Raw genomic sequence first — 27,583 nt, 5'->3', positions numbered from 1 at the left:
TTCAGCTAACTCATTTTAATTTGTCAAAAAGCTACTTTGAAGTAATTCTATTCACAAAACACCTCTTATTAGTGCCCTTTTCTTCCCCTTAATTTACTTTTTCACAGTAATCAACAGTGAATTTGTTTTCGGAAAATTCCAGTAACAACATTATAATGTATTTCTTAGCAATAAACATAATCATATATTGAAGAAATTGAAAACTTCTACAGATCTGGAAATACATGATCAGCTCTGTTTTCTGACAAAGAGGATGAAGCGATTAGTGAGTGAGGTGAGTGAGTGGGCGATCCATAGAAGAATGCTCTGACGCACAACCTATAAGGTCTATTTTAAGGTTTCTCATGACGACATGGGCATGATTCACGTACTACGTAGTATCCAGCTATTTTCTAGGGAAGAAATATATATAAGCCCGGAATACAACATTTAATCCATGTGATAAAGAACAAATTGTAGAAAATACTAATAATCGCGAGTAAAGTTAAAGGCACGCGCATTTTTTTAAACAAAAATTTTACAGCAAATAAATAACAACAGATGTTGTATTAAGATAAATGATGGATGTGAAGCGAGGTAAAACAACTTCAGAGTACAATCAAAGACGGAACTTGAAAGGATCGTAGGTGTGAATGATACTTTGACGAGCAAGCGGTCTCGGCTTCTAGCCTCGGCTTGAGAGAGTGCAAACACGGCATCCGACAGAGCTGTCAGATCTTCTGCAAACAGCATCGATCACAATACCTTTCTTTTGATCGTTTTTCTTTTATTCGAAAAACGAGTTTTATTCTCCGTTGACGTCGTTTTTTTTTTCGTCGCCCAGCCCGTCGCCAAGCGTAACGACGAAACAAATGATGGATATCTGCTACACGATGCACGAGTAGCAGCTGTGCAGAAATCTAGACATGGAGCGTTTCGAGTGTTTTTTTTTTCGTTGCACAAAACACTCACTTTTTTATACCAGGAAATATAAATATATTTATTGCACATAAATACAAATAACGTTTAACAGATTTTCATTAGAATCCATAACTAGGACAGTAATTCCAGAACAAATTTGATTTTCCACATTACCTGCTCCGGAACTTAGTGACACAATCTTACCTTGAAGGCAATATCACAAAATTGACGGTATTGGGATCTCTCCACGAATCGAAGCTATAGAGATGTAGTTTCCACTATGAGTGTGATCATGCTTAATTCGGAATAGTAATCCAGATAAAAAGGCGTGGGAAACAGCCTGGATTGTCTTCACGATGTCCTTTACGATGCAATTAGTTACGCGATGGAATGCAAGCAATTTTCTCCCCATCCTCGGCTGCAAATAAGGCTATTTCACATGCTTTTTTCTGGATTACTAGTTTGGATTGAACCTGATCGCGCCTATATTCGTGCACTACGCTGCTACTTCTATCCATTGTCGTCAAATTCGTGGTGCTCTGTAGTCATGAAATGCTTAGTCGACATAAAGAAAACCACAACGTGAAAAAATACCACAAGATGACTTAAAAGTAATAAAAACTCTTCTTGTGACTAACTAGACATTCTTGGCTTACCGACGTAATTGTTGTTTTACGGAGATAAATTATGTTTATTATCCAATACTTTAACACCACAAACAGAAAGAATAAAGAAAAACAACATAACAAAATGTGACTAGATCTCGAGGTCTCGTCAATGTTGCCAATTTTAAGCGAGTGCAATAACCTCTGACGTAATCTAAAATTTCTAAAACAAATACAGATATAGAATTAAGATCAAATATCTTCTAATTAAACTACACGTCTAGCTAAATTGATACCCATAGTTATTTAATATCACAATCAGTAAACAACATCGTATAACCAGGACGCCAAATAGAACCTAACAAAAAATGCAAACAACGAACAAATAATTTGGATGGAAAGTAAAACATTAGTGAGCGTTTTTTCATGTAACGGCCCAGCAAATTTCAGTACCAAGTTCAAAATAGTTAGATTGTTGATTTCTTGCCACCTGGAAATTCATACTTGAAGAATTGAAAAGAGTAAAAACGTAGAGAACGTAAATGTGGAAAGCACGTGAATTTTAAACGGAGAACGGCAACCATATCTCTTCAGAACATGAAAAAATGAATAGGGAACATAACGATCAAGGGAGAATGAAACCTTCCTTACCGTTCTCCATCTCTTTCAAATGACCTGCTGTGTAATAAACCAAAGGAAGAGAATAATCTGAGAGCCAATTTCCCCAGCATCTTCAAGTCTGACTCTTTGAACTCAGCCTTGCTCATACCCACCTATAACACGTGAATAGATTTTATACAGATTTCACGCAAACATATAGTGGGTTGGTCAATAAGTCGCAGTTTTTTTTATTTTGGATTTTATTTCGCAATTATTTGTGCTTTATTTGTGAAAAAAAGACAATTGTAATTGTTCTTTTTCGAATACTTTGATTGTTCACGGTTTTTGGGGCTCAAAATGGAATATCCAAGAGGGAAAAATCACCATCTTCGGCTACCGGAGCATCCCACTCTTTTCTGTTTCACGTTGACGTAGAGACAGGCGAGTGTCATGGGCGAGTTCACTCCACAGAAATGGTCTGCAAAATTTAAAGACGGGAACTTTGACGTCAGCGCATCGGACGATCTTCAGAATTCGAGGAGCGTCCCGGAGCACTTCAGGAGGACGGTCGCCAAACAAGTAATGAGCTGGCCGAGAAAAAATGAAATCATGCAGCCACCTTTAAACATCTTCATTCCATGAGATTTGCCAAAAAAAAAAAATTGGGAGCCTCAGGAGCGTATAGAAGCAAACAAAGAAACTTGGCTGGAAATTGCAGAATCGTCAGTAGAGACGAGAAGGGGTGTCCCTACGTCAACATAAATAGAAAGGAGTGGGTGGCCGGAAGACACGCCAAAGATGCAGATTTTTCCGTCTAGGATATTCCATTTTTGAGCCTCAAAATCGTAAATCAAACTATTCAAAGAAACAATTATAGTAGTCTCGTAAAGGCAAGAGAGCTTTTAGAAACGTATATACACTTTGACAAATAATGCACAAATAATTATAAAATAAAAGTTTAAAAATAAAATAAAACTAAAAAAAATAATACTAAAATAAAAACGCTACGAACTTATTGATAAACCCAATAGTAACATATAGTAAGAAAAATCGAATTAAAAAAGTATTTACCGTGTCAGTTTCTGGATCGAAACGAGGTAAACGATGCCTGGGACATGGCACCAATTTGAACAGCTGAGGTATTGAATATAAGAAATTAAAAACCTAAATAAACGCTTCTAAGTAGAGACTGAAAGAGAATCCGTCAAAGTTATTGGCGAAAAAATCCCGGACCTGTGGAATTAGGAATAGAATCATAGTCTTACTGAAATGACCGAGAATTGAAACAACAGCTAAAGTCATTCCTGCCCAGTAGCAAAATGTGTCACCAACGAATACTCGTGCTGGATACTGAAAATCAAAAAAAGAAGGATATGTTGTCTCTCAGGAGTTAAGAGGAAACAAAAAAAGTCGTCTAGAAACACATTAAAGTCTATTCAAAATAGCTGACTACCTTGTTAAATTGGTAAAGAGCCAGTGTACAGGCTAGAAAGGGAATAAGGAAGTAAAGAGACAATAAATGGTCCCACTGTTGGTCTTCAAGACGACTGACCTGAAAACAAATCCGAGGGCTTATTAAATCTACTGTTCTTTTTCAGAAAAAAACTTCACTGATAAGATATCCATGCGACTTACTTGTATTAAGTTGAAGATCACCACACTCATGGCGACGACGAGAGCTTGCCCGCTTTCAAGACCATTCACACCTAAAAAATGAATTAGAACATATTTTCAGCAAAGAATCTTGAAAAAAAAAACAATTCTCAATCACGAAGAAGAGTAAGAAGATCTTCCAGATAATAATCAAAAGAGCAGGAAAAAGATGATTTGGGCCTACCTGCTAGAATGTTGATCGCATTTGTGCAGAAGACGACAACCATGCACATAAAAATATAATATAGGAAATGGATATTGATTGACGAGGGTATACTCGGAGAAATCCATGACGGAACAATCGGTGTGAGAAGGGAACGTATTATCGAAGGAATCACCACTGTTGTTGACCCGCCTAAAAACTGAAAACTTTAATGGCAATAATTTTTGTATGCGAGAAGTTTATAATGAAACACTATGTTAATAGAATATAACAAACAAAAAAAGAAAAAAAATGTAGTAGTGACAATGCTCAAGTTTTTACAATCACGTCTTTTTGCATTGAGATCAGCGTTAACGACGAACAAAGATAAAAAGAAAAACTTCAAATTCCATAAAGAATCCCTCTAAGATTGCGAAAAGGTGCGTCACAAAAACTACTCTGCTTTCACAGATCTAGCATTAGCAGCCCTAGTTCCCTTCCAGAGTATGGGCTCACTTTCTGCAACGGGCCCAAGCAGAAATCACTTTGGAAATGCCTATCTTTGAATGAATAGTTCTCTGTTGTTAAGTTTGAATCCAATCAATGATTATATGAAGTGTTAATTGAAAAGGAAATTAGGTCACAACAAAAAAGATTCAACAATACCAAAACAGAAGAAAGCCGTAGCTGAAATCATTGTAAAATGTTGAATACACATATTCACAGGAATTAGCATTCGTAAAGTGCAAACCTGAGACATAATACACCATGAGCACAGGTAACGAAGAAAGAGTAGGAAAAGCTAGTTTGTGACGCCATTTCAAGTCAAGAACATCATCAGCAAATCCCAACAAAATCGCTGTACAAATGGAGATCAGAGCAGATAAGAACGCTAGAAATTTCGGATATGGAAATACTGACCTGAAAGGATCATACATGAGAGGAAGAATGATAAGATCTAAAAAACGTTGAAAACTTTCTCTGTGCCAAGCCATTCTACAAACGGAAACGGAATGAATAGAAACATAACAATCAGATACACTGCAGCACAAATCACACCCATAGGTTCCGGGATTGGGTCATTGCTTTTCTGAAAAACTTCAGATGTTATTTGGAGTACTATAACCTCATTCTGGGCTTTAACGAAACAGCTTTAGTGAAACAAAACTGCTCGTAAAATTAACGGAAAAATAATGAAGTATGAAGTATAGCGCTGGGAAGCAGAACTTGAATATGCAGCCTCACCTTGCATTGGTCGTTTCCATACATCTTTCTCTTGATAAATATGGGTATGTACTCTAGAATAAGTCCTCCACATGCTAAATATCCAAATATAGATAGGATTACATTAACCGCTATCGATACACCAGTCATCCCTAACCTGTAAAGAAAAAGTATCGAAAACAAAATAAGCCGCTAGATCAACTTTTGTGAACACTTATGTCAACAAATATCATCAACCTCGAAGCTTGAAAATCCCTTCAGACAAAACTAAAAATAAAGGGAAAACTCCAAAGTCTTCAAATGACGTCAATGGGAAAACGTTTTGTGCATATGCGACCAATAACCGCAGTATTGCGTCCTTGAAATAATGGCGAACGGGAAGGAATTGTATCCATGAGTGGGATCAGAGTAGATCACAATTCATGTTTTTTGCTGTAGCAGCAGATGCAGTGATGGACAATTTTTCTATTGGCTTCACTCACTGAACGTAGTGACTAAGATGAACAGTCATTAGTTTTGATTTACACCCCTGAGTCTCAACTTTTTCACAAAGGCTTCCCTCAATTTTTGGAGTCCTATAGGTAACAAGTGCACAGAAGCAAGGATTAACTGAATAAATAAATAGAGACAGAAGTATTTGGGGTCAATCAGCTTGCTTGGGATGGGCAAACACGTTCGACATTAATTCAGAATCGAAGAATAGAATGGAGTTCATGGACGTCCTACTGAACAATGTTCGGGAGCCGATGAACCTAGACAGTGTCTTTATCCTCCCAACAAGTCTGGCACCAATTTTTCAACCTCTAAAGCATAAAGAGCTTGATTGGGCTGGAGCCGTTTTGAACCATTGATCATACACTCACAGCGGAACGCCTTCCCAACTGCGCTACACGTGCCTATCAAATATGCTCAAAGGCAGAATACCATGAATCTGACCTAGTATGGATTTCTCATGGAAAGCTTCTATACGGAATCGTAGATTGCGGAAAACCATGTGGTTCTGCTCATCTTTCAGTGATCGTCGAAAGAAATAGCATGGGAATCGTATAAGTTCCTACGAGGTGTGTTAGAACGCAGCCCTATATACACGTTCCGTTCTCCTCAGCAGCCTATTCATTAGTTTAACATGAATACGGTGTTGAGAAGACCTTTTTAATCCTCGAACTCGTTCGTTGATGCGCCGCGTGGGGAACGGTGCAATGAAAACTGTCGTAAAAAAAAAACGGCGGCTTCCGGGACGTTTTTTACAGGATACAGGTACATAGATGAGCGAAACCACCTGGTTTTCTGCAATCTACGACCCTATGTAGTATCTTTCCATGAGAAATCCATGATACGTCAGATTCGTTGTATCCTGCCTTTAAGTAGGGACTAATTATCTAACCAATAAAGCAATGAATATGTCTAATTAGTGTATTTGCAATTGCATTATATTATATGTTAATATGCAGTGCGTCTATAATTAATAGAAGAATATGCAGTATTAATATTGTGCAGGTAAAAAATAATTATAATATAATTTGGAATAATAAACACGTACTATTTCCACAAAAACAACGATTATAGTGTTGATGAAGAGGTTACGATCGAAGGGGACCCTTGTCAACATCACTCGTCGCAGCCGCAGTCCGCGATGGCACCAACTGGGCTGTGCTTCATGTCGTTCGGAGCCAACTATAGTAAGACGAGTCAGTTAAGTTGGTCATGACTCCCAAGAATTTTCCCCTCCACTCATCTTAGTGCAATAGTTCACACATATTCATATTGTGGAAAATATTTTCAAAAATAATATTTTCATTGAAAAGAGCTTACCACGAAAATGACGATGTTGGAACTTCACCACGAATAGGTAGATAGCAGTGACGATGTACTGACACAAAAATAAGCGCTACTCTTACCCACTTCCCATTACTAGTCCAGAAAAAGACCTGTGAAACAGACTATTTTTCGCACGGTTGGTCTCAACGATACAACTTATTACGAGTAGTGAAATTGTGCAGGTTTTGCTTTGTTTTGGTTTTTTTATTTGACTTATGCGTGTTGTACTGCAGATTTTAGATGACGAAGATATTGCCCGCGTTCCAGAGCGTAACAAGTTATATCGTAGGACAAACCGATACAACGAGGATTACCTCCCACGCTTTTCCGCTACTAGTCGAAATTGGGCATGATCACACCCATAGTGGACTAAACCGCCACCTGTATTTATTTGTGTGGAGATAAGAAGGCCGTCAATTCGTGATGTACTGACTTACTTCAACTTAAGAATCGATGCCGTCTGAAGCTCGCAACTGACAATTTAAGAACAATGTACGAACGGTTAGAGGTCAAACTGGCGGGAATTCAACTTTAAAGGCGTCACTCCACGAATCTGAGGTGGTACGGATTTCAGGTGGAGTATTCGTATACGGGAAGGGAGACTACGGAGAAGGGGGTGATTCCGTCCATTTCTTCCTAATTGCCGTAAAAAACGGCCCGGAAGATACGGCTTCGGGCGTTCTGGCGCACTTTTTCTACAAGGAGTTCGACTGGAGCGCGCCAGCCTTGTGCGGCGCCGCATCTTCCGGGCCGTTTTTTTACGGCAATTAGGAAGAGATGGACGAAATCACCTCCTCTCCATAATTTACTATCCCTAATAAGAATACTCCACCTGAAATCTGCACCACCTCAGATTCGTGGGGTGATGTCTTTAAGAATAGTCTTTAGAATAGAGTAAGAATAGAAAGAATAGTGTCTCTCTATTGTAAATTAGCTGTAAATCTGGTACCGGAAAGTGAGTAGAAGTCTATCTCCTCCTTCTGATCGAGTGTCTAGTATGAACTTTCACAGGATCTTCCTTATATGTAGTACGTTTCCAGTCATTTTATCGGATGAATATGGGCGGGTCCATCGCTTTTGTGTGCGTGCGTTTTTTATGTGCATCGTAAAAGTGTACAATCGTGCGGGGACGGACGTAATTATAATTTGATTTATGATTTTCTGGTCTTTTAGGATGGGTCCTGCCGCTGTTTTTTTTTCTTTGTTGTTGTCTGTTTCAAAAATTTGAGCCGGGAAATTCGGATGAACTAAGAGTGGAGCAGATTGGTAAAATTACTCTTTTTCCCATTTACTGAGTGAAACGATTGACTTTGGTGTGGATTCTTACGAGGATTTTTATAGATTTACGTGTAGTCCTACTAAAAATGTGCGCTCCGATGTCCAGGAAATTTAATTTAAAAGTAGAAGTAACGAAGTGAAGGTATTTTTCACTATTTTCCATCCATATGTTGATATAACTCTTTTTTTTTGCTCCATTTAACATCTCTAAAAAAGGTATCCTTAGGGAAATGTTAAGCGTTGTGGCTTTTTTTTAAATTTTGAACTTCTTTCATGTAACTTTGTAAAACAAAAGGACGTGCCTCTACAGATAAACAGCGACACATGGAAGACCCTAAACATCGGGCTTATCACTTCTCAGGCAGCACAATATCCTTAACTGCGCCGAACGCCACGTGATCAATGGCAATAAAAAACAGAGATCACGTCCGTCCCGATGTCGTCAGCGCATAGATCAGCAATGGAAGTGAGCGACAGGTATATTTTTCCCTAAGGATACGGTAAATGAGGAACCTGAAGAACAAGCGTGCGGTTTGTTCAAAAACGGACTCGATAAAGTCAGGAAGAGTCAGAAGTTTTCATTTGTTGTTGTTTTTTTGAAGGAGAAAAAAAAAGCAAAAAAAAAGAAGTGGTCCTTCCAAAGTGTTCTTCATATTCTTTAACATCATTTTGAAATTTATTTTAAATAATTTTTTCGACACCTCTTTCTAAAAGAAAGAGATTTGCAGGAATGTCGTCTATAAACCTTATAAAAACCTTCTTATCCTCAAAACCACATCTTGTAGAATATTTTTGTTCCCATGAAAAAAAGAAGAAAAAATCACCGAAACTCCAGCTAGTCTTACCAACATGGAAAATTTGCGGATCCCTTACGCATCTAAATATTGTCGCTGATGCAACAGATTACGTAAGTAGATACGCAAGCAACAGCGATTACGACAAGGAGTTATCGCTACTTTCGAGCAATAAACTGGTAGCACTGATATGGGTATGTTTTACGCCTACAAATAGGGATCAAGCGGGTTCCTCCCAGAACTCATTCGCCTGCGTAGAAGTAGTTGAAGCAGGTACTCGACGACGTAATGACCCGTAAACCTCAACTCAGCGTCAAATATCTCAGTGAGTGACATTTACACAGATCAACTACAGTAATTTTTAATTTTAATTATTCATTTTGTTTTCATTATCCACAATTTCGACCACATAGCAAAATCAGTTTGTGTTCGCCCAGCTATTCGATGATGATTGTCTTTCAAACGTTTGAAATTTGAAGAAAAAAATGGAAAAGAGGCTAATTTGGGGAACTGTCTTATCTACATTTCTTTTCCGTCACATTCGAAGATAATTTTTTCCAAAGCACACATTCCTTCCTTACATCATAAATCAATTCCTATCTCTATAAAACGAAATTCTCAACATTTTCCTTTTCTCAACATTTTCCACCTACACTCATATGAACTGATACCAAAGCTTTTATTACAAGTTTGTCTTTTACTTCCTAGAATTGAAGTTTACGAAGCATTTAATTTTAGAAAAAGTATTTCACAGCCACGCAAACAATGGCTCTAGCCTCACAAAGGATGAGGCAATCGCCGCCGTAGCTGAACTACCAGAGAAAAACAGGCGACCAAAACGTTTCAGTCGAATTTTCAATGAAAATGCACACGATGGCCACTTAACGTTTTCAGGTTGCCTTGATTCATATAACATATCTTGCGAGAAAAAAATCCGAGATTCATTCAGGCTTTCTGCACTTCGTTGATCCTTGCGCAGAGCGGAGTCCTCAACACAAAACTAGGAAGAACTCAACGGTAAGCAGCAACTCAATTAGTGAACAATGGTCAGAACCAGCCACTGCAAAACTCTCGATACACACAGTTGAAACTGACACTGTGCAAAGTGGTGATGTTCAGGAACACGACAAGAGCCACGCTCACAAGCACCATGAGAAGAAGCACCACAAGCACCACGAACACCACGTGAAGGCCGCCGAGAAGGACACCTCTAGCTCTTCCAGCTCATCCGAGAGCGAGCCTGAGCACAACCACGAACACCACCATCATGAACATCACCACAAGAGCCATGCTCACAAGCACCATGAGAAGAAGCACCACAAGCACCACGAACACCACGTGAAGGCCGCCGAGAAGGACACCTCTAGCTCTTCCAGCTCATCCGAGAGCGAGCCTGAGCACCATCATGCTGAACACCATCATCATGAACATCACCACAAGAGTCATGCTCACAAGCACCATGAGAAGAAGCACCACAAGCACCACGAACACCACGTGAAGGCCGCCGAGAAGGACACCTCTAGCTCTTCCAGCTCATCCGAGAGCGAGCCTGAGCAAACCATCATGCTGAACACCATCATCATGAACATCACCACAAGAGCCATGCTCACAAGCACCATGAGAAGAAGCACCACAAGCACCACGAACACCACGTGAAGGCCGCCGAGAAGGACACCTCTAGCTCTTCCAGCTCATCCGAGAGCGAGCCTGAGCACACCGCACCATATAAAAGATTTGAGAGCGAGCCTGAGCACAACCACGAACACCATCATCATGAGCATCACCACAAGAGCCATGCTCACAAGCACCATGAGAAGAAGCACCACAAGCACCACGAACACCACGTGAAGGCCGCCGAGAAGGACACCTCTAGCTCTTCCAGCTCATCCGAGAGCGAGCCTGAGCACAACCACTGAACACCATCATCATGAGCATCACCACAAGAGCCATGCTCACAAGCACCATGAGAAGAAGCACCACAAGCACCACGAACACCACGTGAAGGCCGCCGAGAAGGACACCTCTAGCTCTTCCAGCTCATCCGAGAGCGAGCCTGAGCACCATCCATGCTGAACACCATCATCATGAACATCACCACAAGAGTCATGCTCACAAGCACCATGAGAAGAAGCACCACAAGCACCACGAACACCACGTGAAGGCCGCCGAGAAGGACACCTCTAGCTCTTCCAGCTCATCCGAGAGCGAGCCTGAGCACAACCAAGCTGAACACCATCATCATGAGCATCACCACAAGAGCCATGCTCACAAGCACCATGAGAAGAAGCACCACAAGCACCACGAACACCACGTGAAGGCCGCCGAGAAGGACACCTCTAGCTCTTCCAGCTCATCCGAGAGCGAGCCTACATCATGCTGAACACCATCATCATGAGCATCACCACAAGAGCCATGCTCACAAGCACCATGAGAAGAAGCACCACAAGCACCACGAACACCACGTGAAGGCCGCCGAGAAGGACACCTCTAGCTCTTCCAGCTCATCCGAGAGCGAGCCTGAGCACCATCATGCTGAACACCATCATCATGAACATCACCACAAGAGCCATGCTCACAAGCACCATGAGAAGAAGCACCACAAGCACCACGAACACCACGTGAAGGCCGCCGAGAAGGACACCTCTAGCTCTTCCAGCTCATCCGAGAGCGAGCCTGAGCACAAGCATGCTGAACACCATCATCATGAGCATCACCACAAGAGCCATGCTCACAAGCACCATGAGAAGAAGCACCACAAGCACCACGAACACCACGTGAAGGCCGCCGAGAAGGACACCTCTAGCTCTTCCAGCTCATCCGAGAGCGAGCCTGAGCACAACCACGAACACCATCATCATGAGCATCACCACAAGAGCCATGCTCACAAGCACCATGAGAAGAAGCACCACAAGCACCACGAACACCACGTGAAGGCCGCCGAGAAGGACACCTCTAGCTCTTCCAGCTCATCCGAGAGCGAGCCTGAGCACAACCATGCGAACACCATCATCATGAGCATCACCACAAGAGCCATGCTCACAAGCACCATGAGAAGAAGCACCACAAGCACCACGAACACCACGTGAAGGCCGCCGAGAAGGACACCTCTAGCTCTTCCAGCTCATCCGAGAGCGAGCCTGAGCACCATCATGCTGAACACCATCATCATGAGCATCACCACAAGAGCCATGCTCACAAGCACCATGAGAAGAAGCACCACAAGCACCACGAACACCACGTGAAGGCCGCCGAGAAGGACACCTCTAGTTCTTCCAGCTCATCCGAGAGCGAGCCTGAGCACAACCACGTGAACCACCATCATCATGAACATCACCACAAGAGCCATGCTCACAAGCACCATGAGAAGAAGCACCACAAGCACCACGAACACCACGTGAAGGCCGCCGAGAAGGACACCTCTAGCTCTTCCAGCTCATCCGAGAGCGAGCCTGAGCACCATCATGCTGAACACCATCATCATGAACATCACCACAAGAGCCATGCTCACAAGCACCATGAGAAGAAGCACCACAAGCACCACGAACACCACGTGAAGGCCGCCGAGAAGGACACCTCTAGCTCTTCCAGCTCATCCGAGAGCGAGCCTGAGCACAACCACGAACACCACCATCATGAGCATCACCACAAGAGTAGAGCCATGCTCACAAGCACCATGAGAAGAAGCACCACAAGCACCCAACATCACGTGAAGGCCGCCGAGAAGGACACCTCTAGCTCTTCCAGCTCATCCGAGAGCGAGCCTGAGCACCATCACCATGAACACCATCATATATGACATCACCACAAGAGTCATGCTCACAAGCACCATGAGAAGAAGCACCACAAGCACCACGAACACCACGTGAAGGCCGCCGAGAAGGACACCTCTAGCTCTTCCAGCTCATCCGAGAGCGAGCCTGAGCACAACCACTGAACACCATCATCATGAACATCACCACAAGAGCCATGCTCACAAGCACCATGAGAAGAAGCACCACAAGCACCACGAACACCACGTGAAGGCCGCCGAGAAGGACACCTCTAGCTCTTCCAGCTCATCCGAGAGCGAGCCTGAGCACCATCATGCTGAACACCATCATCATGAACATCACCACAAGAGTCATGCTCACAAGCACCATGAGAAGAAGCACCACAAGCACCACGAACACCACGTGAAGGCCGCCGAGAAGGACACCTCTAGCTCTTCCAGCTCATCCGAGAGCGAGCCTGAGCAACAACCATCCATGCTGAACACCATCATCATGAACATCACCACAAGAGTCATGCTCACAAGCACCATGAGAAGAAGCACCACAAGCACCACGAACATCACGTGAAGGCCGCCGAGAAGGACACCTCTAGCTCTTCCAGCTCATCCGAGAGCGAGCCTGAGCACCATCACGCTGAACACCATCATCATGAGCATCACCACAAGAGTCATGCTCACAAGCACCATGAGAAGAAGCACCACAAGCACCACGAACATCACGTGAAGGCCGCCGAGAAGGACACCTCTAGCTCTTCCAGCTCATCCGAGAGCGAGCCTGAGCACCACCAGCTGAACACCATCATCATGAACATCACCACAAGAGCCATGCTCACAAGCACCATGAGAAGAAGCACCACAAGCACCACGAACACCACGTGAAGGCCGCCGAGAAGGACACCTCTAGCTCTTCCAGCTCATCCGAGAGCGAGCCTGAGCACCATCATGCTGAACACCATCATCATGAACATCACCACAAGAGTCATGCTCACAAGCACCATGAGAAGAAGCACCACAAGCACCACGAACACCACGTGAAGGCCGCCGAGAAGGACACCTCTAGCTCTTCCAGCTCATCCGAGAGCGAGCCTGAGCACAATCATGCTGAACACGAGCCTGAGCACAACCACGAACACCATCATCATGAGCATCACCACAAGAGTCATGCTCACAAGCACCATGAGAAGAAGCACCACAAGCACCACGAACATCACGTGAAGGCCGCCGAGAAGGACACCTCTAGCTCTTCCAGCTCATCCGAGAGCGAGCCTGAGCACAACATGTGAACACCATCATCATGAACATCACCACAAGAGTCATGCTCACAAGCACCATGAGAAGAAGCACCACAAGCACCACGAACACCACGTGAAGGCCGCCGAGAAGGACACCTCTAGCTCTTCCAGCTCATCCGAGAGCGAGCCTGAGCACAACCACGAACACCATCATCATGAGCATCACCACAAGAGTCATGCTCACAAGCACCATGAGAAGAAGCACCACAAGCACCACGAACACCACGTGAAGGCCGCCGAGAAGGACACCTCTAGCTCTTCCAGCTCATCCGAGAGCGAGCCTGAGCACCATCATGCTGAACACCATCATCATGAACATCACCACAAGAGTCATGCTCACAAGCACCATGAGAAGAAGCACCACAAGCACCACGAACACCACGTGAAGGCCGCCGAGAAGGACACCTCTAGCTCTTCCAGCTCATCCGAGAGCGAGCCTGAGCACCATCATGCTGAACACCATCATCATGAACATCACCACAAGAGTCATGCTCACAAGCACCATGAGAAGAAGCACCACAAGCACCACGAACACCACGTGAAGGCCGCCGAGAAGGACACCTCTAGCTCTTCCAGCTCATCCGAGAGCGAGCCTGAGCACCATCACGCTGAACACCATCATCATGAACATCACCAAAAGAGCCATGCTCACAAGCACCATGAGAAGCATCACAAGCACCACCACAGCAACGGCGATCACAAGCTCCACAAGTCGAAACGTTCACATTGACTGTTTAGTCGCGTGTTGACGAAATTGTTAAGAAAATTAAACTTCAAGAAGTAGCTCCTCAGAAGATTCTACTTTTTTAACATAGAAACCAGATGTATTTGCGTTCACAACAGGTTTTCTTTTGGGATAACTACTTCGTCTAATGTAGACTTATAAAAGGTTTTAGCACAATGTAAATATATATGATGATTGAAATAAATATTGCATGTTGGTATTCTTTCTTTGAAGATCATACAATTCCTTATAGTCAGTTTGCGTTCAGTAAATTATAAAAGAATTTACGAAATCTTCTTGTGCAACTGTGTGACTTCACCTATGGGAGTAGATATCGCAGTTTTCGAATGCAACAACAGGATTATAAATTTAAATTTTATCATCGTTTTTAAATATAATTATCATTTGCAGTGAAAAATAGCGCACTGCTGCCTCGTAAGCTGAATGCAACGACCAAACAAAATGGAATAGAACGAGTTCTCGGTCTACTTCGGTGAACCGAACTAAACCAAACAACAACATAACGAACGCTATCTCAATACATAAACTCGATAGACGTTTCAGGTATGCAGAAACTGTACACCCTGAACGAGGAATATGGGAAAAGAGCAACGAGATGGAGAACGGGATTATATATGACATGATTAGAGGCTGATTCTCATCATGTGCATAGCTTTGTAACGATCATTGATTTGTAAATCAGTAAACTACGATCTCAGTGAGCGCGAACAAACAAGTAACAGTAAACGAAAATGTTGTAACAAAAAAAAACAACACCTAGTCATCAAGCAAATCCAAATAAGCTGTTTGCGTAAACCATCGGCGGCACCATCGGATGGGGTACAGCCTCGAATGAGGTAAACTTTGGCTGAAAAACATGCATTAAAAGAACATCGGTTTTTTCGTTTATGACTGAGAAGGATAACGTGAAAAAAAACGTGCGGATAAAATAGTTAAAAATAAAACACGCACCGTAAGATTTTCCCCTGTTATCGTAATAAAGGCGCCCTTGTTACCCATTTGATCGCAATAGTTTGGTGCAGAAAACACCTGCGCAAATCACACATCAATGTATAAGCTCTCCAGAAGGTAAGTTATGAGGACGGATTGATGATGTTCTACTCACCGTAATGCATTTGCCGTTGTGATGCACTTCATAACCCTCCGGTTTCACTTCATGGCTCCTGAAATAAGGAAATCCAACACCAAATAAGAAGCTTTATGAAAAACTAACACCAACCTAACGACATACTGAACACCATTTCTAGAGAGCCACGCGTCGGTGACATCAGGCCCAAACTGACAACCAACACCACGCTTCGAAGGTGAGCGACCGCGCAGATCTTGTGGGTCCGACCTCAAATAAGATAAGTGGAAAGAATGACCGCGATAGTAGAAATCTTGAAGAATCCGAGGACAACGTATGACTCAAACACGATTAAGACGGGGATCAAAAGTGAGTTGTGCGTACCACAATAAATCGCACATAATTCCCTCATCTGGCGGTTGTCGAACTCGGTCCGTTTTCCTGATGTCATCCAGAGTAACACCATCTTCTTTGAACAAACCTCCATGACAAACCTAAACAAAAAGTGCTGCATAAAGTTGATGGTGATATCGGTTTGTTGTTCTTCTTTCATTTCTTCCAGTCTTTTCTGACATTTAGAATAATTTTAATTGCCTTTATAATTCTGATAAGAAAGAATAAGGTAGGAAAAACCGTGGGAAACATATTAAAATGGATGAGAAGCAAGAACGATATTTTACAAAGAAAATTGAGCAAAAAGGTGAAACAATGTAGATACAATGTTTTCTATAGCACAGACGTAGACCATACAGTTAATTAGAAAGTTGTGAAGACGCTCGAAGAATAACTCCATACAAATTCCAGCTTTAAAAGAAAAGAATACTGGAAAACTCACAAAAATTTTCCGATTGATCAAGTGGCACAGCGGAAGTTGGCAGAAGATTTCAGTGAAAAAGTCAGCCATCTGATTCGTGTACTTCTTTTTTACTTCACCTTCGAATCCATACATCTTTAAAAATAGATGAAGAATATATGTAAATGTTCTAAGCAACATCTGATTAGTGCATATTCGGACCTTATTCATAACGTCGCTCTCATGGTTTCCTCTTGACAGGAAAAAGTGATTTGGATACAGCAACTTATAGCTGAACATTGTGAAAATCGTCTCTACACTGAACGAACCGCGATCCACAAAGTCTCCGTTGAATAACTGAAGATGTATAGAGGTTTAAAACTGATGTGGTGAAAAAATAAGATTAATTCAAAAACATCATACATATGGATTCGATTCCGAAGGTAGACCATTAATATCAAAAATATTACAGAGATCGTAAAATTGTCCGTGAATATCACCACAAATTGTGAAACGTTGTTTGGTAGGCACGTCGATTTCCACCAAAGTAGGTTGATCTTTGAAATAGGCGTAAATATCGAGTAAAATCTAAAGAAACTGTATAAGTATAGGCAATAAATTGTTAAGAAAGGATCGCATCGAACTAAAACGGAAAGTATGGGTAGTTTGTAATCGCCCAAATCCGCCAAAGAGGGGAATATTACGTATTTTTGAAGATTTAGAGGATGGAGACATGGGAATTGATTTGTACGACGGAGATATCACAGACTTTGGGAAACGTCTTTCTTTCAGTACCAAAAACATTTGTCCATTTGCCCGCTGAAGAGAAACAAATACAAAAAAAATTACAGTAGCAAAATCTGTGCGCATTTCTTCATACTATGGAAACATCTCATAACGAAATTAAGACATACCGCAGAGCATGCAGCTTCTGTGAAATCTTTATGAAGTTCTTCAGAAAGGAAGAGTAACCCATAAAAATGAACGCACACGGCAGACTTCATATATGAACACGTACCTTGAAAGCATATTTTTTGTGCAATTTCCCTTGTTTCTTGAAAGTAGCTATCATTTCATTAACAAATTCAACAGTTATAACATCATCCAGATGAGGTCCATCGTAGCTTTCTTCAACAACTGAAGTGGAAAATAGGAAAATTTATGGGACAAAGCTCAAAGTGAATCATAAACATCTCACCCATAGTACTGAGATCAATTGACTCAGATATACTTTTCTTATCATGGTCGACAGAGATAGCTTTCTCGAATGCAATCCTTCGCACGATTTTCTGACATTCATCATGTTTACGTTTAGCGTCTGCATCGCTTGGATGTGCTCGAACTACAGCAGCATAATCTGCCAAAGCTTTTTTAAATCGAGCTAAGGCCATGTTTGCTGTCGCTCTTCTATAATAACCCTATAAAGGTGTCAGTTAGCGAAGTGAAAGGACGGAGATGCAGCTAGGAAGAGTCGTAGAAACAACCTTCATGTAGTTAGGATCAATAGCGATGGCATTATTTGCATCTTCCAAGGCGCTACCGTATAGTTCTTTCTTAAGATAAGCCATGCTCCTGGAAAAATGCGTTCTTTAAAGAATGAGATAGCGATATTATCTATTAATGCAACGATATATAACCGTTGGTATCGAGTAAAATACCCAGAAATATATAGAAACACCTACCGGTTCCCGTATAGAACAGCTGTAGGATGATGTTCTATTGCCATAGTGTACAGTTCAATCGCAACATCGTAGGCTTGATCTGAAATATATATGAAGTTGATTGAAAATAGAAGAAAGTGTAAATAAGCCAATCTCAAATGAAATCTTGTCTTCTTGGTGCAGCTGGAAATACAACTATATCGATGTATATCGATGTTGCAGTTTTCGGACTTGCTACAACTTGGACACGAGGAATGAAATATTTCCTGCTACAAATTAGTTTACGCTTCATCTCCATCTCTTTCGGTAGCTTGCACTAAGCTTTCCTGCTTTAACTGCAGATTTACTTAAGTTTATTAAAATGAGGTGAATTTTGCGAATGAATGGGGGGTTATCCTGAACCTAGAAGCAATAGTGACACAATTGTAGCCGTTTAACGGTAGAAATATATAATAACGATGACGTCTGACATTTTTTCTGTCTCATGGGACAATGTACGCAGATGTTAGTGGCAGCATCATAAAAATTTTCATTCATTTCATTTAGACCTGAAACAGCATAGCGAAAGGACAAAAAGTTGGCAATTAGCACAGAAAAAATATGCTTGCTTCCACGCTGCAGATACGTAAAAAAACCGCTTAATCGTCAAACTGTTGATGTTTACCATTGTTTGATGTTTTACCACACACTTTCCACCTGTTAATTTGTGCATAGGGATACGAAAGATAAAGGCTTTGGAATCAGGCATAGATTGATTTTTCACTTTAAATATAAAAAGTCTGTTTAACATGGTTTTGTACAGAGGGCGCAAAGCAATGAAGTGTTGAACAGATACGTATGATCCATGCGGCATTACTCAGATGCATTTCCCATTCCTGGATTCATCACGAGAGACATACCCGCCGATCTACACGGCCGAATTTCAGACGAATACTCAACTCTCTCCTTGGTCACGTTTGACTACACGCGTCATCTCTTATTTTGTATCTTTTGTGATTCTATGTGTTGCTTTCATCGTTAAGATCCTTTTGCCAACAAATAATCCGTGGAAGTAAAGTAATAAAAATTAGGAATGAAAAGATAACCTTTAAAGAATTGATTTGCTTCCTCCTTTATCTTTGACGCCTTCGCTTCTTCACCATCAAGATTTTGATTGTGAATGGCTTCCAGCACACTAGCCACCACGTCCTCTACCGACGCAGTCATCTAACTAAGCAACTTTTTTTCTAATTCCACAGGGCCATTTCATATGAAAACAAATTCTTAGGAAACGGAGGTATAATCAGTCGAACGATGCACGTCGCACTTCGAAACTGATTTTAAAATAGCCGAACAAATCTTCAAGATTAATATGTTTAATAAATTATCTACTACGAAAGGAACCGGATCATAAAGGCAAAGTAGTAACACAAATGACAACATGACAAAATAACCACATCAATTATCATCAATGGGAGCAGCCAGAGTTGAAGAACGGTGTTTCTTCAAGCAAAGCTGATCACAGAGCGCAGACTGAAACAAACATGAATTGCTTTTACCTTTACACCAACAGTTTTTGTGAAAGGTGATTTGATGCTTCTGAGTTAAGAAGTGAAAACAAAAAGTTACAAATGTCATTCGATACAGAGTAGTGGATTACCTCTCTCCTTTGTGCAGCACATCCAAAGCGGAGTTAATGTCATCAATTTTGAAATGGTGAGTTATGAACTCGTCGACTTTGATCTTTTTTGCCATATATTCTTCGACAAGCTTTGGAACACTGTCAACACTTTTCCAGCCTGCAAAACGAATGACTACAACGTCTTATTTTGACAATATCACAGAAGATCTTTGCCTATAAACTAGTTGTGAAAACAATAGATTTGATTTTAATAAGGCATCAATTTTAAAATAGGATAGTACTCAAAATCGCAAAGCGCGAAGAAGTAATGAGTAAGGCAATAATGATGCAGTTATGATCACCGTCAGTAATTTCCTCTCCAATAATATCAAAGAATTCCTTTGAAAAGAACCAAAGATATCAGTGGAAAATTTAAAACAATCCCACATTAGTTTCATCCCTTAGACATCTTTTTGCGAACTTAGATTTATGATGATGTACTAGTTCTTTATTAATATTAATCAGAAAATTTGGAACCCATGTAATTCGAAGAAAAGACGATGGCTGAATAAACTCCTACGAAGGAGTATAAAAACGGGAAGGGTCTTTGAAAAAAATCAACTAAACGTGAGAAACGTACAAGGAATGCGTCATTAGCTCAGTTCCAAAACAATTTTAATTTCAAAACTCTTCCATTCTGCGATACTAGAGGAATAATTTGTGACTCGACATTGAGAACAAGATCTCACCACCAAACGCGGATCCTTTCCAAGTTCTTCCAGTAACCAGTTGGAACGGACGTGTGGAAATCTCTTGTCCGGCCGCGGCTACTCCAATAATACACGAAACACCCCATCCTTTATGGGCTGCTTCTAAAGCTTGTCTCTAAAAATGAAACCATGATACTATTTAAAAACATACTAGGAAATGAGAAATATTCAATCATTACATGAACACTTCATTTCACCTTACAATTGTCTGGCAGAAGACAAGAAAATATGCCATACTACGATCATTACTACTTCATTGTGTTGACTCACCATGGTTTGCACACTGCCGATGCACTCAAACGTGTAGTCAAAACCACCGTCGAAGTTTTCAACAAGCCAAGACTGCAGTGATTTGCCATCGGGAACAGATTTCGGGTTCACGCAGTCCGTTGCTCCGAACTGTCGAGCTATAATGGTTGAAAGCTTTAAAAGCTATAAGTTCCAACAATACCTTCAAATAGTGATGGGATATCCACAAGTTATTCTATTATTATGACTACCGTACCTATGTCAAATTTATTTTCTCTAATATCAATAGCCACAATCCTTTTTGCACCAACAACTTTGGCCCCCATTATCACAGCGAGGCCAACAGCTCCGAGTCCCCAGACAGCAACGGTACTGCCTGGTTCCACCTTAATCAAACAAGCGTGACCTAGCTCCTCGAAGTAAAAAGAAAATCGAGGGAAAGAAAAAGGCGCAGTAATCAAATAAGATCAGGAAATGCTTGAAAAATGCATACCTTGCAAGTGTTAACAACGGCTCCATATCCTGTCGAAATTCCACAACCTAACAAGCAAACCTTATTGAGTGGTGCCTCCGATTTGATCTGAAGCAAAAAAAAAGAATGAAGAAGAAAGTGGTCCATGAAAATCCAACAAACAGCCATAAGAACATAAGGAAACAACATTTCTTTCCAGACGGAACATTTCCACAAATCGTAATAGCGAAACATAAGATGAGGGCACATTGAATAAGAAAATTGCAGCAAGATGTGAGAAACAACACCCACCTTGCACAAAGAAATATCAGCTACAACGGTGTATTCTGCAAATGTGGAGCATCCCATGAAATGGAAAAGCTGTTTTCCTTTACAGGTGAACCGGGAACTGCCATTTGGCATTACCCCATTCCCTTGTGGGATACTTAAAAGAACGACTCGTTGAAAAAACCCTAACTGGCACAAAGACAAAAGAGGGACTTTTTGGATGATATTGGCGTAAGAAAGCGAGAAAATTAGATAAAAAAAGAAGATAAAATAGAGAAAAAAGCAGCATGTCACGGAGAATAAACGCATAATATACAAAAGAGACACATTATGAAGAATTACTGGAAGTTAGACTAACCGGATTTTTTGGCAGAGGTTCGTTTTAGGGTTCTTGCAATACTCACATTCTTTGCACTGAGGTATATATAGTGGAATCACATGGTCTCCTACAAAATAAATGGTACAATCTGACTTAGTCGTGCTCTGATGAGAATGAGGTTTCAGGTTTTCGGCCTAAGAAGAAAAGAAAAAGTAGAAGGTCCAAACCGCCAAAAAAGTGAGAAATTCGTGATTTTTTGAAGATCAGACTAAAGAAACGTCTAAAGTATTATAATGACTTGAATCCTACCTTCTTAACTACTAGGAGGAAATGAAAAGCAACAAGCTAATAATTCACCAGGTTGGAATGACGTCACTCCTTCTCCAACACTTTCCACCACTCCAGCTCCCTCATGTCCAAGAACAACAGGAAAAAGTCCTTCAGGATCATGGCCGTCAAGTGTGTAAACGTCGGTGTGGCAAACCGCAGTGTAAAGGATCTAGAGAACTGGAATAGAAAAAACAATGATCCATAGTGTAATGTTCTAACTCACTTTTACTCGAACTTCGTGAGCCTGCGGCGGGGCCACTTCAATTGTTTCAATTGATAACGGAGCCTTCGCTTGCCACGCGACTGCTGCCTTGCAAGTGATAACCTGAAAATGTCGTTTTTAGCAGAATATCCATAAGTAGTACTTTGCGTATAAATAATAACCCACTTTTCCTTGAGTATCAGTCATTTCCAGCAAGAAAGCGAAACAGCTGAAATGTGGCCACTGAAATTAATACGGGTAATAATAGTGAGCATATAAAGTAGGTTCTACAGAAACAAGAGACAATTCAGTTGGTTGAAACGGTAGATGTCGAAGAATACAGACGGGACGCAAGCCCAGCAGTAATAATGCACTAGCACTAGTGCAACAGAAAAAAAAAACCAGTGAGATAAATGTATATGAAAAAACACGTTGACATGTGACAAATTCTTCAAATTTGCTCACCTCATTGTTGCATGTCAAATATTCATTACAAACTCAACAAATTCTTTGTAAACAGAGATATAAAATTAAGAATTGTATAACAGAACAAGGGAAAAAACATCTGGATATCGTCAACGATCCAAGGTCATCACCCACTCTATATGGGGCGTCTGTGGAAACATGTCCACTGGTTGTATCGATACCAGTTTGAACGGTCGCCCGCCATATTTCTTCGATCTAAATGAAACAGTACGATAAGGCTATGACTATGATACTGACTTATTTGTAACCATCAGCCAAAATTCTTCCCCATTTCATAGTAATTCTGAATAAATGAAAGCGAATACCAAATCGAAACCTGCTAATGCAGACCGGTCACACACAGAATATTAAAGGCATCACTCCACGCATCTGAGGTGGTCCGGATTTCAGGTGGAGTATTCTTATACGGGATAGTAGACTAAGGAGAGGGGGATAATTCCGCCCATTTCTTCCTAATTGCCGCAAAAACCGGTCCGGAAGATACGGCTTCGGGCATTCTGGCGCACTATTTTCTACAAGGAGATAGACTGGAGCGCGCCGGCCTTGTGCACACTCCGCATATTCCGAGCCGTTTTTTACTGCGATTAGGAAGAAATGGACGGAATCACACCCCTCTCCTTGATCTACTATCCCGTATACGAATACTCCACCTGATATCCGTACCACCTCAGATTCGTGATGTGATGCATTTAAGTGCCAAAATTTTGTATATTCTTGCGAAAAAAGCCTTATGCGAAGAAAGAATATACAGCAAGATCCGTCTGCTATAAGTCCAGTTATTGAATATTTCAACAAAATAGAACGGGAAACAGTTCGCCATTATGCCATTGTGAAAACAAAAAACTTACGTCGGGCGACAAAGGTCAACAACGTTTTTCATAGCCGCAGCTGGATTACATGAGACAAAGACGAGACGTCGCAGAGTGTCCATCTACAATATAAGAAACTGTCAAGATATACATATCCATAGATGAGCAAAACTTATCCGAGATTTTTTACGTAATTACGCCCCAATTTCAAAATGATTTTGCAAAAAGAAAAGATCGCACTGTAGTCAAGTGAGCTAGTTGAGCTAGCTAAAAGTACTCAAAAATCCAATAAGATGAAGGCGAAAATCAGAGAATTCATGCACAAAATATTAAGTGCCAAAATTTTGCATACTTCTGCGAAAAAAAGCCTTATGCTGAGAAAGAATACACGGCATGGTCCGAGAATGCAGGAAATAAACTCGATGAAAAAAGGGTGAAGTATCGAAACATAGGAATACTACTAACCATGCGACATCCAAGCACTACTTTTTCATGCACTCCACACCTTGGTGGATCGAGCACTCCCACAACATTTGACTGTTGGAGGTCGAAGCCAGGAGGAATGTGAAAGCGTAATGATGGGAAGACATCCTCCGCTTTTCCGGCAATGTAGCGACACCTAGTAGTGAGCGATGAAAAACTGAAGCATACAAGAAAGAAAAAAAAGCATACATATTTTCTCCCATTCCATTAGCTTTTGCGTTCTCCCTAGCATCGACAATGGCTGACTCTACTACGTCAACACCAATGCAACACACCTTGAAATTGTAATAATAATGATGAAAATAAAATGTGCGTTGAATTATTTATCACTGTATAATTAACCTTGTTCTTTCTTCTAAACTCCTGCAGAACGCACTGCCCGATAGTTCCTGTGCCACAACATATATCAAGTAATATTGTTGAGTTGGACGCCTCTATTAATTCACTATCGCACTAGAATTATGCAATAAAAACGTTATAGAGCTAATCCAAATCCACTCAGAACAATCCCACTAGAAAATGTATAAAATGGAGAGATCACCTCTCTAACCTCTTCTTCGTCATTAGTCCCTCCATCAAGCCTTGGCCGCTTTCGGCTTAATTCTTCGGAATCCTCCTTCTTCTCGGCGCTTAGTGTGGTATGAGTCGACGAAAGTCCACAAGATTCGCCTGTCATAAGTGCGAAGATAAAGGAGGAAAGACAAAACGAAAAAAGAAAATAGCCAAGAAGAGCTACTATTCTATTTTATTACCGACTGTTGTGTAGAGGACAGATGCTGCTTGGCTGTTCGTTTGAAAGAATGCCGACGGTGAAACACGGAAACGACAACCCAATAAAGTCTCGTATATGTACGGTGCACCTGTAGAGAGAAAAGAACTACTAGTTGCCAGCCAGGAAATTCCAGACCAATGGTAAAATAGAAGGTGTAAGACACCGAAAATGAAAGAAACCAAAAAAAAAGTTTGAGGACTAAAAATGCTTTGAGGAACGAAGATCACGAAGAACTCTGCACTCATAATATATATTTTAGTTGAAGATGTGCGTGCATGTACTACATCAGCGAGCAAAGATCACCGAACGAGTTTAATTTTGAAAATAATGAGACGCGAATGAAATGCTTAAGCATGGTCTAATAATTTTTCCGTATCAAATTACAGAGAGTTCATTTATTTCTAAACTAGCAATTATATCAAAATATTACATTAGAGCTGCGCTATTTAAAAAAAAAAACTGACCACCAATATGTTCGTATGCAACCTGATCACTGCAGTTAGCTATAGAATGCCAGAATAACGAAGTCACTCGAAAACCGCGTTCGAAAGTTGAAGGATCAAGAAATCTGTGAAGTAAAAAGAAATAAGTGGTAACACAGGAGGACACAGAGCTTCATCTTTACTTTCACGTAACATAACGATAGTATTAGAGCGAACCTCGAACAAAATTCCTTTTTTAGCGATTCCTCTTTTTCACGGTCTTCTAATGGATTAACTGTTAAGATGAGCATTACATCTCCTCCGAATTCCCGTACTGTCAGCATCTTCCACACTCCGACACGAGCGAACTCATCGAACGGCGGTAAACCTATCAATTGCCATTGAACGCTGAAAATTTATACTGCGCTGGTCCAGAAGAGACCATACAGTCAGAGCTGAGAAACGCACCTGATGACTGAACAAATTCCGCCACAGCAACAACAATCCTTTTCATTGTTTTTGTAATGTTATCGACATCGTCAATGGGAATGATATGATGCTCATTCTGTGAGAAGCGGCCACCAACGAATCCCACGCAGACCTAGTGACAAGAATACTATGAAAATCAAGAAGAGAAAGAAATACACACATTTCGAATGTACTGAAGAGTTAGTCAACAAACTAACATTTCCTTCACGTGTGAGTCCGATTGTAAATTCGCACTTGTTTCTATAAGCTCTGATTTTAGGTGAAGGTAAGACCTAAATCAAAAAGTTTGGAAATAGCTAGTTCACAACCAAAAACTGTTGTTAATTAAAGTCTACGTACATCCATATTACTCAAGTTATAGTCCGCACTGAATGCGTTCAATCTGATAAAAATGATGCGACTTTAGTTGAAGTAAAGCAGAAGCAACAGAGAATGGGAGTCAAGTGGAGAAAGAACGTGCGTCGCTACGCTAATTTAGTTGAACACACTCGACAGCGAACATACGAGTCGAAAACGTAAATCAATTTAGTTAATGTCCGAAAAGCCCTCTTTGCACGAGTAGGTCCTCAGATATTCTCAATCCAGTTATTTAAAACGGAGAGTTCCATAAGAACTACTAGTCACAGTCAACTGGAAATGTAAATAACCTCTTTCACTAGTTGCGTAGCTCTCAGTTTATCCGCATCATCGACATTTGCCTTCTTCAACTCGACTAGAAGTCTTTCGCATAATCTTGAAACAGATCTCAGTAGCAGTATCTCAGGAGACAATGAAGAGAAAGAAAGTCGTACTTTGATGACTCCTTAGCCTTCTGTTGCAACTGTTCGTTGTAGGGAACATCTGCAAGCTTCGTTACACTTTCCTTCGCAGTTTTTGGTTTTATCTCCCGATTGCTTGAGACAAATGACTAAAAATGTAGTAGATTATCCCCGAAAAGTTATGAATGGAGCCTACTCTGAAAATCAAATACCTTAATTTCTGTCTGAGCAAGTTGCACTTTGAGCACAGTTTTCTTCACTTCTAACCCATTCAACTTCGAAATGGCTAACTGTGCATCTTCAGGTGATTTAAAACTAACGTAAGCATCAAACTTCATTTGTCGCACTTTCCTAATGTCTATTCCAGAGAGGTGTCTAAACAAGTAATCAGTTGAAATTAAGGTTTATCCAAAGGCAACGGAAGTACGATGGAAGTAGGCTCACTTCTCCAGAAGTTTCTTGAACTGTTTGAAACCGAAGAACTTCGGAACTGGAGAGATGTGGATCCTATCCAAATCTAAGCCATCTTCAGGCGAAGAAGAGGAGTTATCATGAATGTGATCCCTGTTGGGGATGTTCTCGTCAGTGTTCTCCTGCTTTGTTGGTTCTTCCAAGTCTGTCATTCCTTAAAATCAGCCTTATTCAAACAAAGCAGACGGTTATAATAAGAAGAACTGTCAAACTTAGTGAAGAAGAAAGAACAGCAAAGCACATCGAAAAATTTGATCGTCAAAATTGTCGTGGAATGTATGATAGCTTCTGTATTGTGCAAAGCAGCATTTAGGTTGACGTGACTTAAAGTGACGTAGCCCTGT

General features: G+C 41.1%; 6 protein-coding genes across 13 annotated transcripts; 2 read left to right on the top strand and 4 right to left on the bottom strand.

Annotated features, from left to right (window-relative positions):
* Positions 1–664: 664 nt before the first annotated feature.
* Positions 665–6,733, bottom strand: RB195_013288 (uncharacterized protein; the record flags this gene model as incomplete). Of its 4 annotated transcripts, XM_064203034.1 has the most annotated exons (13): positions 665–719; positions 1,105–1,178; positions 1,256–1,318; positions 1,374–1,439; positions 1,959–1,995; positions 2,157–2,278; positions 3,177–3,269; positions 3,339–3,455; positions 3,559–3,657; positions 3,741–3,811; positions 3,943–4,113; positions 4,652–4,759; positions 4,822–4,834. In XM_064203034.1, 13 exons carry the CDS (start codon positions 4,832–4,834, stop codon positions 665–667), a joined length of 1,089 nt encoding a protein of 362 aa, XP_064058914.1. The 4 variants fall into 4 exon arrangements, with proteins under 4 accessions (XP_064058914.1, XP_064058915.1, XP_013300380.2 ...); XM_064203033.1 differs by lacking the exon at positions 1,256–1,318 and having other exon boundaries at positions 711–719; positions 1,105–1,158; XM_013444926.2 differs by lacking the exons at positions 665–719; positions 1,105–1,178; positions 1,256–1,318; positions 1,374–1,439 and adding exons at positions 4,931–4,990; positions 5,146–5,274 and having other exon boundaries at positions 1,824–1,995; positions 4,822–4,858.
* A 2,569-nt stretch (positions 6,734–9,302) lies between these two features.
* Positions 9,303–14,805, top strand: RB195_013286 (uncharacterized protein; the record flags this gene model as incomplete). Of its 2 annotated transcripts, XM_064203030.1 has the most annotated exons (10): positions 9,303–9,339; positions 9,753–9,908; positions 9,964–10,031; positions 10,134–10,666; positions 11,332–12,096; positions 12,135–12,664; positions 12,915–13,294; positions 13,354–13,658; positions 13,697–13,941; positions 14,033–14,805. In XM_064203030.1, 10 exons carry the CDS (start codon positions 9,303–9,305, stop codon positions 14,803–14,805), a joined length of 3,792 nt encoding a protein of 1,263 aa, XP_064058909.1. The 2 variants fall into 2 exon arrangements, with proteins under 2 accessions (XP_064058909.1, XP_064058912.1); XM_064203029.1 differs by lacking the exons at positions 12,135–12,664; positions 12,915–13,294; positions 13,354–13,658; positions 13,697–13,941; positions 14,033–14,805 and having other exon boundaries at positions 11,332–12,100.
* On the bottom strand, positions 13,141–13,344 carry RB195_013287 (uncharacterized protein; the record flags this gene model as incomplete). The annotated part of the gene is made up of 1 exon (XM_064203031.1): positions 13,141–13,344. The coding sequence occupies one exon, from the start codon at positions 13,342–13,344 to the stop codon at positions 13,141–13,143; it is 204 nt and encodes a 67-aa protein (XP_064058911.1).
* Positions 13,433–14,805, top strand: RB195_013285 (uncharacterized protein; the record flags this gene model as incomplete). The annotated part of the gene is made up of 2 exons (XM_064203028.1): positions 13,433–13,503; positions 14,001–14,805. 2 exons carry the CDS (start codon positions 13,433–13,435, stop codon positions 14,803–14,805), a joined length of 876 nt encoding a protein of 291 aa, XP_064058910.1.
* Positions 14,806–15,583: 778 nt separating this feature from the next.
* Positions 15,584–19,546, bottom strand: RB195_013284 (uncharacterized protein; the record flags this gene model as incomplete). The annotated part of the gene is made up of 13 exons (XM_064203027.1): positions 15,584–15,667; positions 15,772–15,849; positions 15,926–15,983; positions 16,040–16,156; positions 16,271–16,380; positions 16,722–16,835; positions 16,902–17,036; positions 17,103–17,267; positions 17,698–17,816; positions 17,878–18,097; positions 18,164–18,251; positions 18,362–18,440; positions 19,426–19,546. The coding sequence occupies 13 exons, from the start codon at positions 19,544–19,546 to the stop codon at positions 15,584–15,586; spliced, it is 1,488 nt and encodes a 495-aa protein (XP_064058908.1).
* A 278-nt stretch (positions 19,547–19,824) lies between these two features.
* Positions 19,825–27,391, bottom strand: RB195_013283 (uncharacterized protein; the record flags this gene model as incomplete). 4 transcript variants are annotated; one of them, XM_064203025.1, is made up of 26 exons in its annotated part: positions 19,825–19,852; positions 19,980–20,118; positions 20,690–20,825; positions 20,981–21,117; positions 21,216–21,345; positions 21,453–21,539; positions 21,723–21,855; positions 22,057–22,144; positions 22,375–22,516; positions 22,571–22,672; positions 22,736–22,778; positions 23,150–23,230; positions 23,884–23,966; positions 24,310–24,463; positions 24,517–24,602; positions 24,670–24,780; positions 24,869–24,996; positions 25,080–25,187; positions 25,564–25,667; positions 25,759–25,909; positions 25,990–26,122; positions 26,208–26,282; positions 26,658–26,742; positions 26,802–26,917; positions 26,981–27,143; positions 27,213–27,391. In XM_064203025.1, the coding sequence occupies 26 exons, from the start codon at positions 27,389–27,391 to the stop codon at positions 19,825–19,827; spliced, it is 2,922 nt and encodes a 973-aa protein (XP_064058904.1). The 4 variants fall into 4 exon arrangements, with proteins under 4 accessions (XP_064058904.1, XP_064058905.1, XP_064058907.1 ...); XM_064203026.1 differs by having other exon boundaries at positions 24,878–24,996; XM_064203023.1 differs by lacking the exons at positions 19,825–19,852; positions 19,980–20,118; positions 20,690–20,825; ... (6 more) ...; positions 22,571–22,672; positions 22,736–22,778 and having other exon boundaries at positions 23,125–23,230; positions 24,878–24,996.
* Positions 27,392–27,583: the final 192 nt, after the last annotated feature.

Source organism: Necator americanus, chromosome V, assembly GCF_031761385.1.
Source record: "Necator americanus strain Aroian chromosome V, whole genome shotgun sequence".
In the NCBI taxonomy this organism is placed as follows: domain Eukaryota; kingdom Metazoa; phylum Nematoda; class Chromadorea; order Rhabditida; family Ancylostomatidae; genus Necator; species Necator americanus.
This window is presented reverse-complemented; position numbering and strand designations above follow the sequence as displayed.